Source organism: Centropristis striata, chromosome 6 (assembly GCF_030273125.1).
Source record: "Centropristis striata isolate RG_2023a ecotype Rhode Island chromosome 6, C.striata_1.0, whole genome shotgun sequence".
Lineage (NCBI taxonomy): Eukaryota > Metazoa > Chordata > Actinopteri > Perciformes > Serranidae > Centropristis > Centropristis striata.
The window spans coordinates 25,918,288-25,934,898 of NC_081522.1; the positions used below are offsets into that span (position 1 = coordinate 25,918,288).

General features: G+C 38.3%; 1 protein-coding gene across 3 annotated transcripts in view; it reads left to right on the top strand.

Moving 5' to 3' along the window:
- LOC131972876 (guanine nucleotide-binding protein G(o) subunit alpha) overlaps positions 1-16,611 on the top strand; it is a 150,141-nt gene that overhangs the window by 20,727 nt on the left and 112,803 nt on the right. For 2 of the 3 annotated variants that reach the window (XM_059334655.1, XM_059334653.1), the window contains exon 3: positions 14,617-14,758. In XM_059334655.1, the coding sequence (XP_059190638.1) occupies positions 14,617-14,758 (142 nt within the window). Of the gene's footprint in view, positions 1-14,596; positions 14,759-16,611 lie in introns of those variants that run through there. The other variant, XM_059334654.1, reaches the window with a different exon arrangement.

The window sequence follows — 16,611 nt, forward strand, 5'->3', positions numbered from 1 at the left end:
TCAGTTATTTTGAGTTCATTTTACTCAAATTTTCTTAGTAAATCCAATCAAACCCACTTTAAATTAATTCTGTCAACCAGAATCATCAGGATGGAATGAAGAGTGTAAACTGACAAAAAATTTTTTAAATTTGGATGAACTTAATTTTTTCGAGCTACATTTAATTAAATAAAATAAGATTGTCATAATTCTGACAATATATGTTGAAGTTACATGTATTTTATAAGTGGAGTTACACATAACACATAATTTCTATTAAAATATTCTTAAATAATATATGTAACATTCACTAAGGGTCAAAATCACCACTGTAAACAAAACAAACAATAGCTACTCAATAAAATTGAGGCAACAGATTGCACGCAATATTATTTATTAAATCTAACTACGTTACAAGTCAAGTTAATAACAACTCAACAGGAAGTGTTAAGTGTCAATTAAAAACAGACTCATTCTATTGTGTTGGATTCATTCAAAATGATCTTGATTTAGAATTACATACACATAAATATTATATTTAATGTGATCAAAATAAGTAGATTCTATCTCAAACATTTTTATATTAAAGTTACTTAAACAACTGCCTCAAAATCAAGGCCGCATTTATATTTAATATTATTTAATACATTTTATCAAATATTTTAAGTAAAATGAAATGACTACAGAATAATTTATTAGGCAACGGTCATGACACTGCTCTCTCTGCAACTGTCACATGAAGCTTTGCCAGGTGAGCTCCTGTGTGCAGGTGGTGTGTGTGTGTGTGTGTGTGTGTGTGTGTGCATGCATGTGTGCATGTGCACCTATGTTTCCCTGTAGAATTGAGTCATTGGGGAGGGAGAAAAGGGTGCAGCGCTGTTTTTTAATTAATAGTTAATTGCAAATGGAAAAGGAAAGGAAGCAGGGGGAGAGGAGTATGAAGGAAGAAGACATAATTAGGAACGAGGAAGGAGAAGGGGAGAAAGAGAACATGGCAGTGAGTGGGAGAGACTGACAGGGAACAAGTATGATGTTAGGTAAGAAATATACAGAGAGAGAGAGAAGGGGGGGCACAGGAATAAGGGATGAAAGAGGACTTGGCAGAGGAGAGAGGCTGATAGAGATAACATGTGACAGTGAAACAGAGAGGTAATGGCAGACAGATTTAATGAGGTCTTCCCAGATGTAATACTGAACCGTAATTATTCTGTTCTCCTCTCTGCCTGGGTTTAGACGTGTGTGTGCAGCTCCTAACATCCCTCCTGAACTAGTGTGAAGCAGACTGTGTCCCTTGGCACACACTGCATCAACACATGACCCAACCTGGAGCCAGGAGCCAGGGGATTCCTTGTTAGACTCAAAAACTGAGCAAGGGTCCACTAATCCACCTGTCACAGTGGAAATGTTGCACTTCTCCACATTAAACTGTTACTGCCGTTACAAGTTAAGACATAAGTGAGATTTCACAAGGGACACAGTGGTCAAAGACAGGTTTGTGGAGGTTGATCAATTTTCTTATAGGGACAGTTCACCCCCAAACATATTTTCTAGAGGTAGGGGAAGAAAATCAATACACACTGTCAAAAAAAATTGTTTTTAAGGTAAAAACTGGCAGCTGTGGTTGCCAGAACTTTACCGTAATAAATGTGGTGCAACTTTTTCTAATATTACCGTAAAATGATAGCCTGGGTATACCCAGACTTGCCTTGCGCGCTCGATTTCATTTCAAACTGCCAAGGGGTCTGGCAACCAGAGAGGTTTCTTAGCCCTGTTTTAGGGATCCAATCACAGAACGGGGAGGGACGGCAAGACGATGACGCGTACTACCCGGCAGACGGAAGCTTGTAGTTTTCTTTCGGATCCAACATGGCTGCAGCAGACGCGAAACTCTCTTTAGCTGTAGATGGTGTTTTAAATAGTTTAGAGCGAAAGTTGAAAGGCGAAAGGTCTCTCAGCGGCTCCGCTGTCCCCCGGCTATTAGCCCCGCTACTGTAACGCCGGTGATCTGGCTACGAGCCGGGGGACAGCGGAGCCGCCGAGAGACCCGCAGCAGCTTGTTTATTGCCCATAAAATCAGTGGATGTGTGTGGCTGAATGACATGAGGGGGAATTAAGCGTGAAAATAAATAATCTTGCAGAAAGCGAGAACTGGAGAAGCAAAGCAGCAAGCAACACTCTCTCACAGACACACACACAACAAACAATTTCTGTCGCTCTACATACGTCATCTGGTATAACTAATACGATTGGCTAAGAGCTACCTACAGACGCTTTTGATAGACATTCTAAGCGCCCAATAAACGGCTCTGGAGGATCGTAAACCACGCCTCCTCTACGGAGAAATGAACGGCTGGTTTCCAGACTAGATCTCATTTGAGATTAGTCTGGTGTTAGCCAGGCTAGTAAAATGATATTAGCACTGTTGATTTCACTTTTAAGATTGCCATTTTATTATTTTTTACAGTAAGAAATAAAAAGTTTTTCCATAAAAAAAAGGTGTTCTGCCATATGATTGACAAGAAAATACTTTTAATTAAAGATTTTACCATTAAATATTACAATATTATATTTTTGTTAGAGATATGGTGTTTAGTACATTTAACAGTGAGAAAAAGTTTCTTTATAAAAAATAAATGCAAAAATTACAGTGATTTCTTATATATTACAGTATATTTTTGTTACAAACAAAAAAAAAAAGTAAAAAATACAGTTTTGGCTGATTTATACATTTATGGTGTTTCATTGTTACTGAAACTGAATTAACCCATTTATCATTTTACTGTCTTTTACTGTCATGGTTTAGCAATTTTTAGAATCAACATTTAGCAAGTATCAATATTTAGCATATAGCATCAGTATTTTTTTTTTTTTTGGAGGCTGCAGGCTCACTTTTATGAATATACTGGAGATACTGGTATCATATGAAACTAGAAGATCTAAGGAATCTATAAGCAAGTATGTCAGGATATCATGTTGGGAAATTGTCGAAAATAACGCTGCAAATTAGGCTACTCTTTGATGTTTCATGGTGATTTTCAAAAATGTGACCTCTGATGTCATGCTATCTCAATGAAAATAGGCTCTCTGGGTTCCAACAACTCTCCTCCCCTCTTCTTGTAGACACAAAATGCAGTTAAACCATTAAATTGCAATATATTGTATCACAATACTGACCAAATCGCAATAATGATTCACACCTTTAATATTTTCAATATTAGCTGAAATGCTGTTTATCAATCTAGATTGTTTTAGTGTGAGCTGCAGAATGTTTAAGATATTAGATCTTGGTGGCCAAGGCACTGAGAAAGTTGAAAAACCCAACAGAAATCTCTTTATGTTCTTTCTACCCTTTCTACACCTGCCAACCGTATCACAGTGCAAAAGGAAGCATCCATATACTAATGGACAAGAAGCTTGTGCTTGTGATAGTGCAAGATGTAAACACTGGCGTCCTCCTTGGTTCAGGTGAATCTCAAACTATTAGTTAGCTTCCTACCCAGTGATATGGTTGGCTGGTTAGCAGTTACTCAGTAGAAAGAAAATAGTCCAATTTAAGGTTGGGTGATATGATGTATGTAAAGTGCAATGGTAGAAATGTGTCCACCGGTAGATATTTGGCAATACTGTTTTCATCGTGGTAACTATTATTATGCTATCTTGGTTTTGTGATCATGCAGTGCAGCTGCCTGCAAGGAAGAGGGGAGAAGTTGTAAATAGATAGCAGAAGGAGGCATCCTGTAAACATTTAATATTCAAGAGAGGGCAGACATCTCTACAGCTGATATCTCTAAGATTTAGCAGCTCACTCCCAAAACAATCTACAATATATAAATAGAATTACAGGTTGGACTATGACTATGGTATACACAATGGACACAGAATACATTCTTATTAACACTGAACGTAAGATGTTAATGTTGAACTTTGTTGTAAGCTAATGCTAGCGTTAGCCCGCTAGCCCGTGTCAATCACATTGCAGTCAAACAAATCAAATAAATGAATGATACACGTTTTAGTTGGTCTATTTCAAGTTGGTCCTGTTGGTCCAATAGCCCCTAATGTAGCTTTTGCGGTTCAGAAGTGTAGAGCCCAGAGCATGGAGGGTGTGTGAGACTATGTGGGCTCAGGATGCTCAGCTTGACCTCAAGGTGTGATGGCAAGTGAGTGGACCCAAATGACAGCAGCTGATGCCATGCTTCCATTCCTGTGTGTGTGTGTGTGTGTGTGTGTAAGGTGTGTGTGTGTGTGTGCGTCTGTCTGGGTGAGGGCTACTGACACCTTTGGTTATTTATAGCTTCTTGTTTCTGATTATCTCTCTCTACTTTCATGCTCTCTCTCATACCCATTATCACCCATCACATTTTTATCCCCTCTTTCTCCTTCACTCTTTGCACTTGCTCTAACGCTCCCCTAGTCACACACACACACACACACACACACACACACACAGTGTTGTGTAACTGTGTCCGGTAGTGTTGACAGGAGTTGGTCAGCATGCACTTCGTCATGACTAAGAGCACTGTCGACAATCGACCACAAAGCGAGTGGATGCACAGCATAGCGATAAAGAACCAATCACACAGGGCCTTGTGCATGTGTGCGTGTGTGTGTGGTTGTGTCAGAAGAAACGGTGGTAGCTAGCAACAATGCAGAACAGAGATAGAGAAGTAATTGGACAACACGGTTTGTAGGCTTTGTGTTTGTTCACATGAGTAGGTGTGAAGACGAAAGTATGAGTGTGTGCGATGATGGGAGAGCGTGAAGGAGAGAGTATTGGATGGATTGGATTACAAGGTCCTCTCTTTTTGTGTTGCAGCCTAGCAGATGGGGGTGTATGGTAGTCAGGGAGACTGACCTTTTGTACTGATGTGTTTTGTAATTCACTTAGTATGTAGTGTTTGGCTTCAGATTAGATCAAATGTAACTGCTTTAAGCATCTGTCTGTCACTCTGATGATAGCGGAGGGCAGAGTCCCCTTTACACAAAAGCCACACTGCAAAAAAGGCGTGTCTAAAAACAAGATAAAAAAATAAAACTAAAACTATATCTGAGGGAAATGATTTTGCTGCATGGTCAGATAATTTCACTTTACAAGATTATATAATCTGGAAATAAGCATGTTGAACGCTTAAAATAAGAAATGAACTCTTAAAACAAGATAAATTATCTAACACTTCTAAATCTAAAGTTTTTTTTATCTTGGTAAGAAACAAATAATTTGCATCACCATTGCAATTTCTTATTTTAAGCGTTCAACGTGCTTATTTCTAGATTTAATAATCTTAATTTAAGAAATCTTGTCAAGTGAAGTTATCTGTCCATGCAGCAAGATCATTTCCCTCAGATTTAGTGTTTTTATCTTGTTTTTAGACACACCTTTTTTGCAGTGCACTAGTTGGGACACTATCAGTGGACTGACATGTTGACATGCTTTTGTCATGAACTGTAGAAAAACATGGACTTCTAGGGGAGCTTTTTTTCCCACGGGGTGAGGGGTTGTCAACTGCAACTAACAACTATTTTCATGATTGATTAATCTGTCGATAAAAACTTTGATTATTTGAGTATAAATTGGTTTGAAAATAGTTAAAAAGCCAAAAAAACCCACAACTAAAACATTCTTCTTTGTACAACGTACGTTTTGACAGGCAAATGTTTCAGATTAGATAGATGTTGGCTTTATCAAGTGTTCGCTTTAAAATAACATTATCAGAGACTGGACTATGTTAAAGTTACATTGATCCATGCAAGATATGTTTGTTATGATGCTATGTTTGTTTTTTAACCTGTAATCGTGCATTTGTCCGTCAAAACTTTTGACATTTAACAGAGACGCCAGATATAGCTAATGTTACCCTAAACAGCTGAAATCAGGTCAGAGAGACACTGGAATATAACTAATAATTGGTTATGACATTTGTTACCAACTATATTTATAATCAAATTGAATCAGGTAGTTGTTGCAGCCTTTATTGTTTAATTGCCTATAAGGTGGCCAGCTGCTCATAGAGATGTTACAACACCAGAAATGTATTGCTTGAAACCAATACCAGTGAAATTTCCGAATCGATACCAAGGTATAAAAAAAACAAGACAATAAATCCTGTTTTATTCTTGCTGACTGCCAGAGACTGTTTGAAAAAAATATTGGACGACGTCGACAACGAGCTCTGACAGTCATCCATAATTCGTAGAACCCTGGTTATATCCATAACTCTCAGTCATTATTCCTTACTGTCAGATTTCATTGTGATCCAGGCATATCATAGCATCTCTCTATACAGCCCTACAAAGTCTAACTGCAGTAACTACATTTTTGGTCGAAATTGAGTTATAACTAAAAATGAACTCCTTGATGTCTGTTTTATCTTGTGACAAAGTTTTATATTTTAATTTTGCTTTATTTCAGAGAAACAATGATATAAAAATTGCAGTAACTACAAAATCCAACTCAAAACAAATTTAAACAACTAACCAAAGCAGACTGCAGTAACTTCACTTTGACTGTGATACAGTGTAGCCTTGTATTTTATTATAGGTTTATTTGATGGGGAAATTAGTATCTAGATAGTGATTAAGCAAACAAGTGAGATAAAATAATATTAAGACTAAAATATAGCATTACTTTATAATATTTAGTCTAAAATACACAAATCTTTGAATTTGTTAAACACTTTTAAATACACTTATAAACAAAATAAATTTGAAAATGTTGATTCACTGAAAACAAAATATAAAAGCTGAAAGAAGACAACAACATTACTGTTAGAACCTTTTACAGCAAAACCAGAATGCAGCAACTACATTTTTGGGGTCAAAGGTCAAATAAATAGTCATGATTTCTGAGCATAAAAATGACATAATCAACACATGTAGAAATAAGTGTTATATCACTTATCAACATCTAAGTCATTTGACTGACCAGTTAAAACGTGTTAAAACCTTTAAAGCAGTTTTTCTCAGTTTTACCCTTTGCGTAATTACTGCAGTTAGACTGTGTAGGGCAGTACAGACAAAACACACATTATGCATAGTTAAGACCAATTTTTCAGTGTAACACTACTCTCTATTATTTAGTATCCTCCATAAATAAATTGAGGACCTGCTCACAGCTGGAAAACAAGAGACGTAGAATTAAATTGAACTGCAAACATTTGTTGATGATTTGCAATATTATATTGGAAGTGACATTTTGGTGGCAGTTTGATTGACACACATTCTAGATTTCCTGTTAGAAGCAAATGCCTGGCCTCAATTAGACAGTTTCACACACACACACACACACACACACACTGATAAAACTAAAATAAATAACATTAGTCAGTGAAAACTAATGCCAATTCACCCAATTTAAGGGAATTATGGTTAAACAGCATAAAAACTGATAATTTAATGCGATTAGTGATTGCTGACTGTCATGACACTTAACACCTGCTGTACCTCCACAATGGCAGTCATACCACAGAATAATATCATTGTTAAATTGCCCATATGTCTGTCTCTCTGTCCATCTGTCTGGCTCGGTGTGAAACTAAACTATGTTTCAGGTCAGCCTGCAGATTGTGCCAAAGCTACGGGAAATTACACACGTACACACCGACCCGACACACACACACACACACACACACACACACACTGACACACACAGTGTTCTCTCTTTGCTGACAGAAGGGCTTGGAGAGCTGGTAATGAGAAAAGGTCCTCATGCATGAAAGCTCACGTCAGCAGGCCAGCCAACCCAACACACACACACACACACACACACACACACACACACACACACACAAGCAAGTCCTTCATACACCTCTAATAACTCAACAAATAACAACACTTCTTTTTAATTGAATTATCTTTCTTGCTGCCACTTAAAGCTTATTTTTCCACTGTTTTTCTAAAATTGCACACATATATTAGAGAGCTAGCTGTGCATCATATGTCTCATGATAGAAAGATAGACTCCTGGTGTACCAGGATCTCTGGTTTCAGGAGTCCCTGGTTCTATTTTTTAGGTTCTTATTGATTGGTGTAACAGTTAAACACGTATCACTCTCTTCCTCGGTGCAGCTCAGCACACTGTTTCCGCAGAGGCGGCAGCATCCAATTAACAGTTTGTCCTCGTTTCTCCTCTGGTGCAAGGAAAGATGGAAGAAAGAATTTCAGAAAAAGTATCTGGTTGGGAAGTCACGACGACAGAGTTAGAGACAACAGCAGAGATTAGAAGTCAGGCTATAGCACACAGAACTACTCATAGATGTAGATGTCTTTTCTGCTGTGATGTAAACCTTTCATACCTAGCTGTAGTTTCAATTTAAACCATTCATATCTAGCTGTAGTTTCAATTTAAACCATTCATATCTAGCTGTGTATAGTTTCAGTTTAAACCATTCATATCTAGCTGTAGTTGCAGTGTAAACCATTCATATCTAGCTGTATATAGTTGCAGCGTATGGATCTGTGCTCAGGCCCTCTGTGTGAAAGTCACCAATGTAAACAGAAGCCTGGTGTATTTATATAGGACTGGCAGGCTGCCTGATTGATCTGAAACATTACCCGGGACCGTTCTGTCCTCTAGACCACAAACACACGCACTCACACAACATAAACATGCTCACACACACACATGCACTTGCATACAAATGCATGGTGGCATGTGTTGGTCAGGTGTCAAGACACACAATAGATATATTTTTGAGACAGTGCAGTGTGTGTGTGTGAGAGACAGTTTGTGTTCTCATGCATGTGTGAGAGGTACAGTAACTATATATATATATATATATATATATATATATATATATATATATATATAGACATTATGGCATGCTAGTAGAGGAGATTATTCTACATATGGAATGAAAGTTTGAGAGTATGGATTTAGAACCTGAGAATATATATAGGGACCTGAGAATTGTTGTGAGAAGAATTTTTCTCTGTTTCAGAATCTGTAACAGGCTCAGTTTTACAGTTTTAACACTATCGTCAATAATTGGTATCATATGAAACGAGAAGACCAAGATGGTGTCATGACGCTACAAAGCGAGAGGAAAACTGACTTGGCGCTACTTTGACCTCTGACCTGAATAAAAATGGTGTCTATGGTTACCTGCACGTCTCCTCTTTACATACATGCCCACTTTATGCTAATGTCGTGCAGTTTAAGGCAAACACAACAGAGTTTTTCTAATGCACTAAAATTAGTTATTTTTCTACCGTAAAGCTCAGACTCTTGTGGATTCAATGAGCCCAGTTTTATTCATATGTGATAATGTTAGTCCCCATATTACCATTTCACTTAAGTAAGAGCATTTTTTGAAACTTGAGCTCAGTGTATAAAATGAGCTGCTGTGACCTCTAGGATAATCACAGCCTCATGAAACTTTACAGCCACAAACTAGAGACCTGGAGCAGTCAGAGGATGGATGGCTTTCCTATCTAAACTGACAGTAAGAGGGTTTCTCAGCAGTTTCCAGAAAATAATGCTCGCGATACGATTGGTTTCCCAATCACAGCATGGATTTTAGGGATTTTTTTTAATCAATTGTCAACTAAAAACAAATGGCAACAGTTTGCAGCAAACATGTGACAATTTGTGCAACAACATATGAGACATAAATGAGCATGAAAGTGGACTTCATATATCCATATCATAATGTTTTGAACCTTCTACCTCATACCCTACCAATGGGTTCCTTCGACCTTCTAGTTTCATATGATATCTTCTCTGTAGCCTTAGAATTGAGTCTACTACAGCCTCTGAAAGAAAAACCGCAAAAAGTCCAGGCCATCTGAACACCATGGGGCTAACAGAATAGTTTGACATTTTCAGTTATTGACACTACTCTCATATTTCTATTCTAAAGATGAATGTGGAGTAAGCAGATTGTTAGGAAACTGCTGGCCTGGCTCCGTTCAAATGTAACAATATCTGCCTTCCAGTATAAAACTCCCCAATTTACAAATGCCATCTTGTTTTGCAGGGAGCAGAAACAAACTGGAGTCTCTGCTAGTTGCTTGGCAACTGCTCCCAGACTAGATTAATAAGCTTATTTCCAAAATGGCAAAACTGTTCCTTTAATGTTCTCCTGCATCACACCGCATTACCGCTACAGCAGTACTGAATATTATTCAGCAGAACCAATTCACTCCCTGAGCTTTTCATCCTAGCTGTAAAAATTCTTCTCTGCTGCTTTCTCAAAGGACAGAAAATTAAGATTTTCCAAACAGTTGCTCTTGGGCTCTGCAGAACTTCCCAGCTGGGCCTTCTACAATGGCTACGTTTGTTCCTCAGTTATGTTAATGTAATTAACAACAGATTTTTATGAGGGGGATTTTTGATGCAATACTATTTTGAAATGTGTGTGGATAATTGTGAAACTATATCTCGATTCATAGACGTGTATGCTGTAAATGTGTAGCGTACACACTTACAAACATGTGTACATATTTATAGGCTTATGTTTGTATTCACAAATCTTGGTAAACTTCATACACATTTGAAGATTCCTGTGTATGTTAATAAACCAAAGTATGCACATACTGATGAGATTGAAACTCTCCACAAGGGTTAGGTATCATTACAAAATTAAAATACCATTACCAACACCAGTACACTTAAAAGTGTTACCGATACCACTACAGTACTTCATTTATACAATTTTTCTACTTCATTCCCGTCATACCCCTCATTTAAATAGTTGCTTAAAATGCCACCACCCATCCAAATGATTTTTACCCAAATACATTAAACGAAGAACTGCCAACTCTGTCAAACAAGCTGCCCACAGCTCATACTGTAGCTGTGAACCACAGACTTTACTGTAGCTGCTGTGGTTGTCGGCCAATTGTATATTACCATTAAATCAGAGCACCGTTTTGGTGATTGGCTGCAAGCAAAATCATGCAAATACATAAAGACCTTAGTACAAAAGGATCAGATGCAGGTATTGCTTGGCTGGATATGTTGTCATGGTTATTTTTGTCAATACCTTCAAAGTATCAAGTACAAATACCCAGCCCTACTCTCCACTCATATTTGCAAATAATATTGATGCAGTCATAATGCCATGAATATAAGGGGTAAGATTAGGCTCCCTGTGGTAGGGGTGGGCGATATGGCCCTAAAAGAATATCACAATATTTCAGGCTATTTTTGCGATAACGATATTCTTGCCAACATTATGAAATACTTAAAAGGATATAGAAAATATGATTTTTTTAGTCTGTATAAATAAATAAAAATCTAAATGTAGTGTGAAGTGCAAATCTCAACAGTTGCCAAATCCAAAAGAAATTACTCTTGACTCTTGAGTATGAGCAAATAATAAAAATAACCATTTAGGGGTTTCAGGGGCATATTTTAATGACATTTTGTAAAGGAAAATAAAGGTTGTTGTATGTTTTATTTAAGGCATCTTATTTTGATATAGTCTTGTAAGTTCTGTGGTGGATTCTGTTAACACACAGTGCTCTTATTTTGAAAGCTGGATGTGTTTAGCGACAGAGAGTAGGTAGCTTTTTGTGATTAAAACAACTTTAATTGTTAGCTAATGTTAGCTCGCGGCTAACAAGCGGCACAATGCAGCAGAGTGTTTGGAAGGCAGTGGGAGGGCAGCTCGGTATATTCAGTTGTGTAAGTGTGTGAATGTGCGCGCATGTCTGGGAGGAGGACGGGCAGGTGGGGGTCGGGTTTTGACTGACTGGTGACAGGCACTCAACCTTACGCCACTACATCAAATAGTAGGAATGTTGCCAAAATCATGATAGGCATTTTTTTAACAATAAAAAAATATATACCGATATTATTGTGAATGATACAATATGGCACACCCCTACCCTGTGGTCTTGGAATGACTCGTTTGCTTCCTCTGATATTTCCCACTCACACCAGAAACTTGGCAGGCAAAACTGCCTTCCCCATCATCATATGCATTAGCGGGTGGTTGGCCCATGGGCTAACTCTGTGGTGTGTCAGGAGAAGTCAAGAGGGCAGAGCCTCAAATGGACTAGACAAATGTTCACTGAGTTGATCCAGATGGGTGTAGTTGTTTTGAAGATGTGTTTCAAGTAGGAGCCAGGTTTGATTCTCAGTACTTTCTGTGCAGAGGTCTTGTTCATCCCGGTTATTATTTTGTGTGGGCATGTTGTCTATTTGAATTGCCTCACAATGTTGCCCCAACCCGTATCTGTCTGTCTGTATCAGGCAATTGTTTTCCGGTGTCCTGCCTGTTGTTCTTGGCTGCCCATCCCTCTGTCTACTCCCTCTGTTTGACTTTGTCTGATTTGTCCATCTGTCCATCCGTACTTTCCTCTTACCAGTCTGTCTGTCTGCCTGTCTGCCTGCCCGGGTGACTGTCTAACTCTCTCACAGTCTGTCTGTCGGTGTGTCCTTGTGGTAGCTGCAGTGAAAGACGACATGACATTTAAAACAGCAGGATGAGCTGCTGCTAGCACTGTGTGCCTAAATGTCAGCTTAGCCTACTGGTTATGGACCCCCCCCCCCACACACACACACACACACACACACACACTCTGTCCTGCTCCCACTTGCTTTTGTGTTTTTGTTGTAACCCAACTGCAGCCACCTGTGTTCCTCTCTTACCCTTCTCCCTCCTTTATTGACCTGAACATTCTAATGTATCCTAGGAACACCAGGAACACTGATATCTACATGATGTTATTTAAATAACCTTTGATTACTGACTGTATTTGACTATATTTGTGTATGTAGGTTTATATATCTATAAAAGCTCTATAGCAGTACATATATAGTGCCAAACTGCCACAGTACAGGGGTCACTATCCATTGCATGTAGCTGAGGGAGGAGAAATAGATGTCAGCCATGACTTGGAGCAATAAACCAGGGAGGTACAGGTGAATGTTAGGAAAGAGTAGGGCTGGGCGATATCCCGATTAGGGTTGTCACGATACTAAAATGTTCAACTCGATACCGATACTCAGGAAAATATTTGATACTCGATACCAAAAGGATAAAAACTAAGACCCCAAAATTTTACAGAAATATTTTTATCAACAAGAAAAATGCAACATGTAAAAATTAACAGAACCACAGGTTAAATATTTAGAATGAAAAACATTTGTGCAAAAAAGAAACTGCAACTATTATAACAAGCTTCAGATACTTGATACTTTTGAAAATGAGTATTGTATCCGGTTACAATGTTTTAGTATCGATACTTTTTTGGAGTTTCGATACTTTTGACAACCCTAATCCCGATATATTTAGGCTGAATATCGATAAACAATATATATCCTGATATTGTAATCGCAAAGTGATAGCAAATGTTCAGTCAAAGTCAAAGAAAAATATGACATGTCACAAGTAGTTTAATTGAAACCGTTTATTTAAGTGAACATAAATACTGTATAACAACAGGAGTACCTTTTTTTTAAAAGTCAAAGCTCCACAAAGTGCAAATTTAAATTAAAAAAAATATCTTCAATAAAAATAGCCAGTGAAATAAAATTGGCTAATCTTTTTCTGAAATAAACATATTTATGTGAGATAATTACATTACAAAAGAACTAAATATGACAAACCCTAGTAAGGACAGCATTTATATATAAAGAAAGAAAAAAAAAAGAACCATATCGATATATGCGATGTTGTCTAATTCCGTATCACATTTAAAATCGATGTATGTTAATACATATCAAACTAATCCCTAGTTTCTTTAGTTTCCAGTACAGATGCTTTAAAACTGGCAGCTTAAAAACAATATCAAAATCGTGATCATAATCGAGTTCTTTTTTTTGCCATTTCGCCCAGCCCTACTGGACACCCATCAAACATGCATACTCCTGCGACATCTTTCAAGGGCACAGAGGCTGCTTACGCCTAGTTTTGCATAGCACCCATTATCATTCTGCTTATCGCTACAAGGGAGTCACATTAGGTTGGTAAGTGGCCATAACCAGCTGTTTTTTTAAAATATTGTCCGGTGACAGATCTGACCCTCCATTAAAAATGATCAACTTTTCCATATTTACCATAGACTGATATTTTTGGAAGAGAAGAAAGATGTCTGTCTTTCAGCTGTACGGTTGCCCATCACATGATATGTTCCGCATTGTTGCATCATTCTGAAAGTTTAAATATGATAATATCGGGCCGCAGCTGTCAACGCCCTGAAACATCGGCTTTTGGAAACACTTTTGACTGTGCCTTCACACATTTACATTGACAACAATCGATGTAAGGGTGCAAAAAAGTACAGAATGTGTCCATGGTGCAAGAACCTTTCATAGCCTAATGGGTATCTACCTTTTTAGATAGAAAAGGGTGGCCCAGTAGAAAAACTTTGGGAACCACTGATGAGACCTGGTGCCTTTTGGGAGACCTGAACCGTTTGTTCAGTGTTTGCACAGTGCAAAAGTGTTGCCTTACACCGAGCACAAGAAGATGTTATCTGTGTGTTCAAAGCAGATGACAGAAACACCCTTATGCGGTGTATAAACTGCAACTTGACTTCAGTGTCGTGTAACATCCCTAATCTATAGATCACAACCCATACAAGCACTCTATGTCTATGTTTTCTTGTCCCTGTGTATAAGGACTATGAAAGGAGCTGTTTTTTCTCTACTACCCACTGACTAATGCCTATGCTTCTGTGTGTGTTAAGGATCATCCACGAGGACGGTTTCTCTGGTGATGACGTTAAGCAGTACAAGCCTGTCGTTTACAGCAACACCATCCAATCTCTGGCTGCCATCGTCCGTGCCATGGATACACTGGGCCTGGAGTACGGAGACAAAGAACGGAAGGTCAGCTCCCGTCCTTTTTCAAACACACACGATGAAATCACAGACACACACTGCAACATTTTCCCCTAATTTCACTTTAACACTATCACCAAATGGTTGTAGTGTACGACAAGACTGTCACAGATGGAAATGTCTCAAGATTGTTTATATTATCAAGTCCAAAACTGTGAAGGTAACACAGGCTACATGAAGATATCCATCAAACATGGTCCACTGAGCTAATTCTCCAAATGCTGAGCTTCCAGTGCTGAATGGAGCAAGCGGCCGTTGGAGCAATGCCACAAGAAGTGATGTAGTTCAAAGAGAGGACACCGTGTGCCTTACAGTTACTGTCTTTCAACCAAAGCACCAGGAGTCCAGCTCTTGTGTCCGACCTGATAAAGTACCTCTTAGCAAGACACCGATCTCTACCAGCTTCAAGTCCTTGCTCCGACCTCTTAGAAAAAATAAACCCTTCTATGAGGATTGTCAGAATATGATTTGATTGTGTCACTATGGTTGTAGTGAATCTGTCACAGATAATGAACCTTAGCTTGACCCTGTGCGCAGTGACTTTGTAAATGTGCCCATTAACCATGCTGCTGGAATGTGTTGTTAAAGTCACATCTTCATGCAGTGAAACTGGAGTTGCAGCTCTATATTTCAGAGCTGAACAATGATGTGAAATCCTCACATTAGCATTTTCTGCCCACGCACATAGTTATTTATGCATCGCAAATTACAATGACACAAGTTTTTCAAGCTATTCTTTAAGTTATTTCATTGACTTACTATTGCATTTGCTTAAAACCTTCTGCAGAGCAATGTGGATGACACACTCACAATCCCCTTGCCAGAGGCACACAGGCTGCACATGCTTTCATGTTAATGGTTAATGCACGTTCCACATGCAGTTGCCATGCGTATAGTTTGGACTGGAAATATGTCTATTCAGCAGTGTGCAGCTGTGTCTGTTTCAGCAGCACAACACAAATAATAGTTAGATTCTCAGCTTACCTCAGCTTCTTTGTTTGGGTGTCATTTGTGTGGATATACGTTGGGACAACATGGTCTCAAAGGGATCCGTGAAATAGCCACGGATTCGCTTAACTCAAAATCCGTGGAATAGCCATGGAATCACTAAAATTTCCGTGAAACTGACACGGATTTCGCTACAATGCAAGTTAATGACAGTCATATCCAAAATCCATTTTTATGCAGAAACTAAGTCAAAATATTGATTTTTTCACAAAAAATGAGAGAACTGCCATGTTTTTTGTTCTGACCGCCGGAAACCTTAAAAGTCACGTGACTTGGACAGAAACCAATAGGAAAAAATATCCATGGAATTTCCACGGGATATGAAAGTCATTAACTTGCATTGTAGCGAAATCCATGTCAGTTTCACAGAAATTTGAGTGATTCCGTGGCTATTCCATGGATTTTGAGTTAAGCAAATCCGTGGCTATTTCATGGATTCCTGTGAGACCAGGTTGGTTGGGATGGTAGAGGAAATTAAAAAGTTTGTTTCTATTTTTTTTTCTGTCTTGAAGGTGAAACAGAATCAGAATCCCAATTAAAATCACATTTTTAAGTTCCTTATGATGTTGAAAACCTTTTTCTTTCTTTGGTTTGAGGACCAAGTTTGACTTTGTCTTTGTCTTTGAGTGTCAATTTGGCAGCCCACTTGGTTTTTTATTTATTTAACTGTCTACACCAGCACTGATTCAGGGCCTAATGGGAAAGGCTGCCAACTAGCCCTGTCATGCCCGCGCCATGAAAGATCATGCCAATCTATGTTAGTCCTGCTGCTAAATCCTCTAAATCCCAAAGCACACAACTTCAATATATGTTACGTTAATTGAAGATTATGA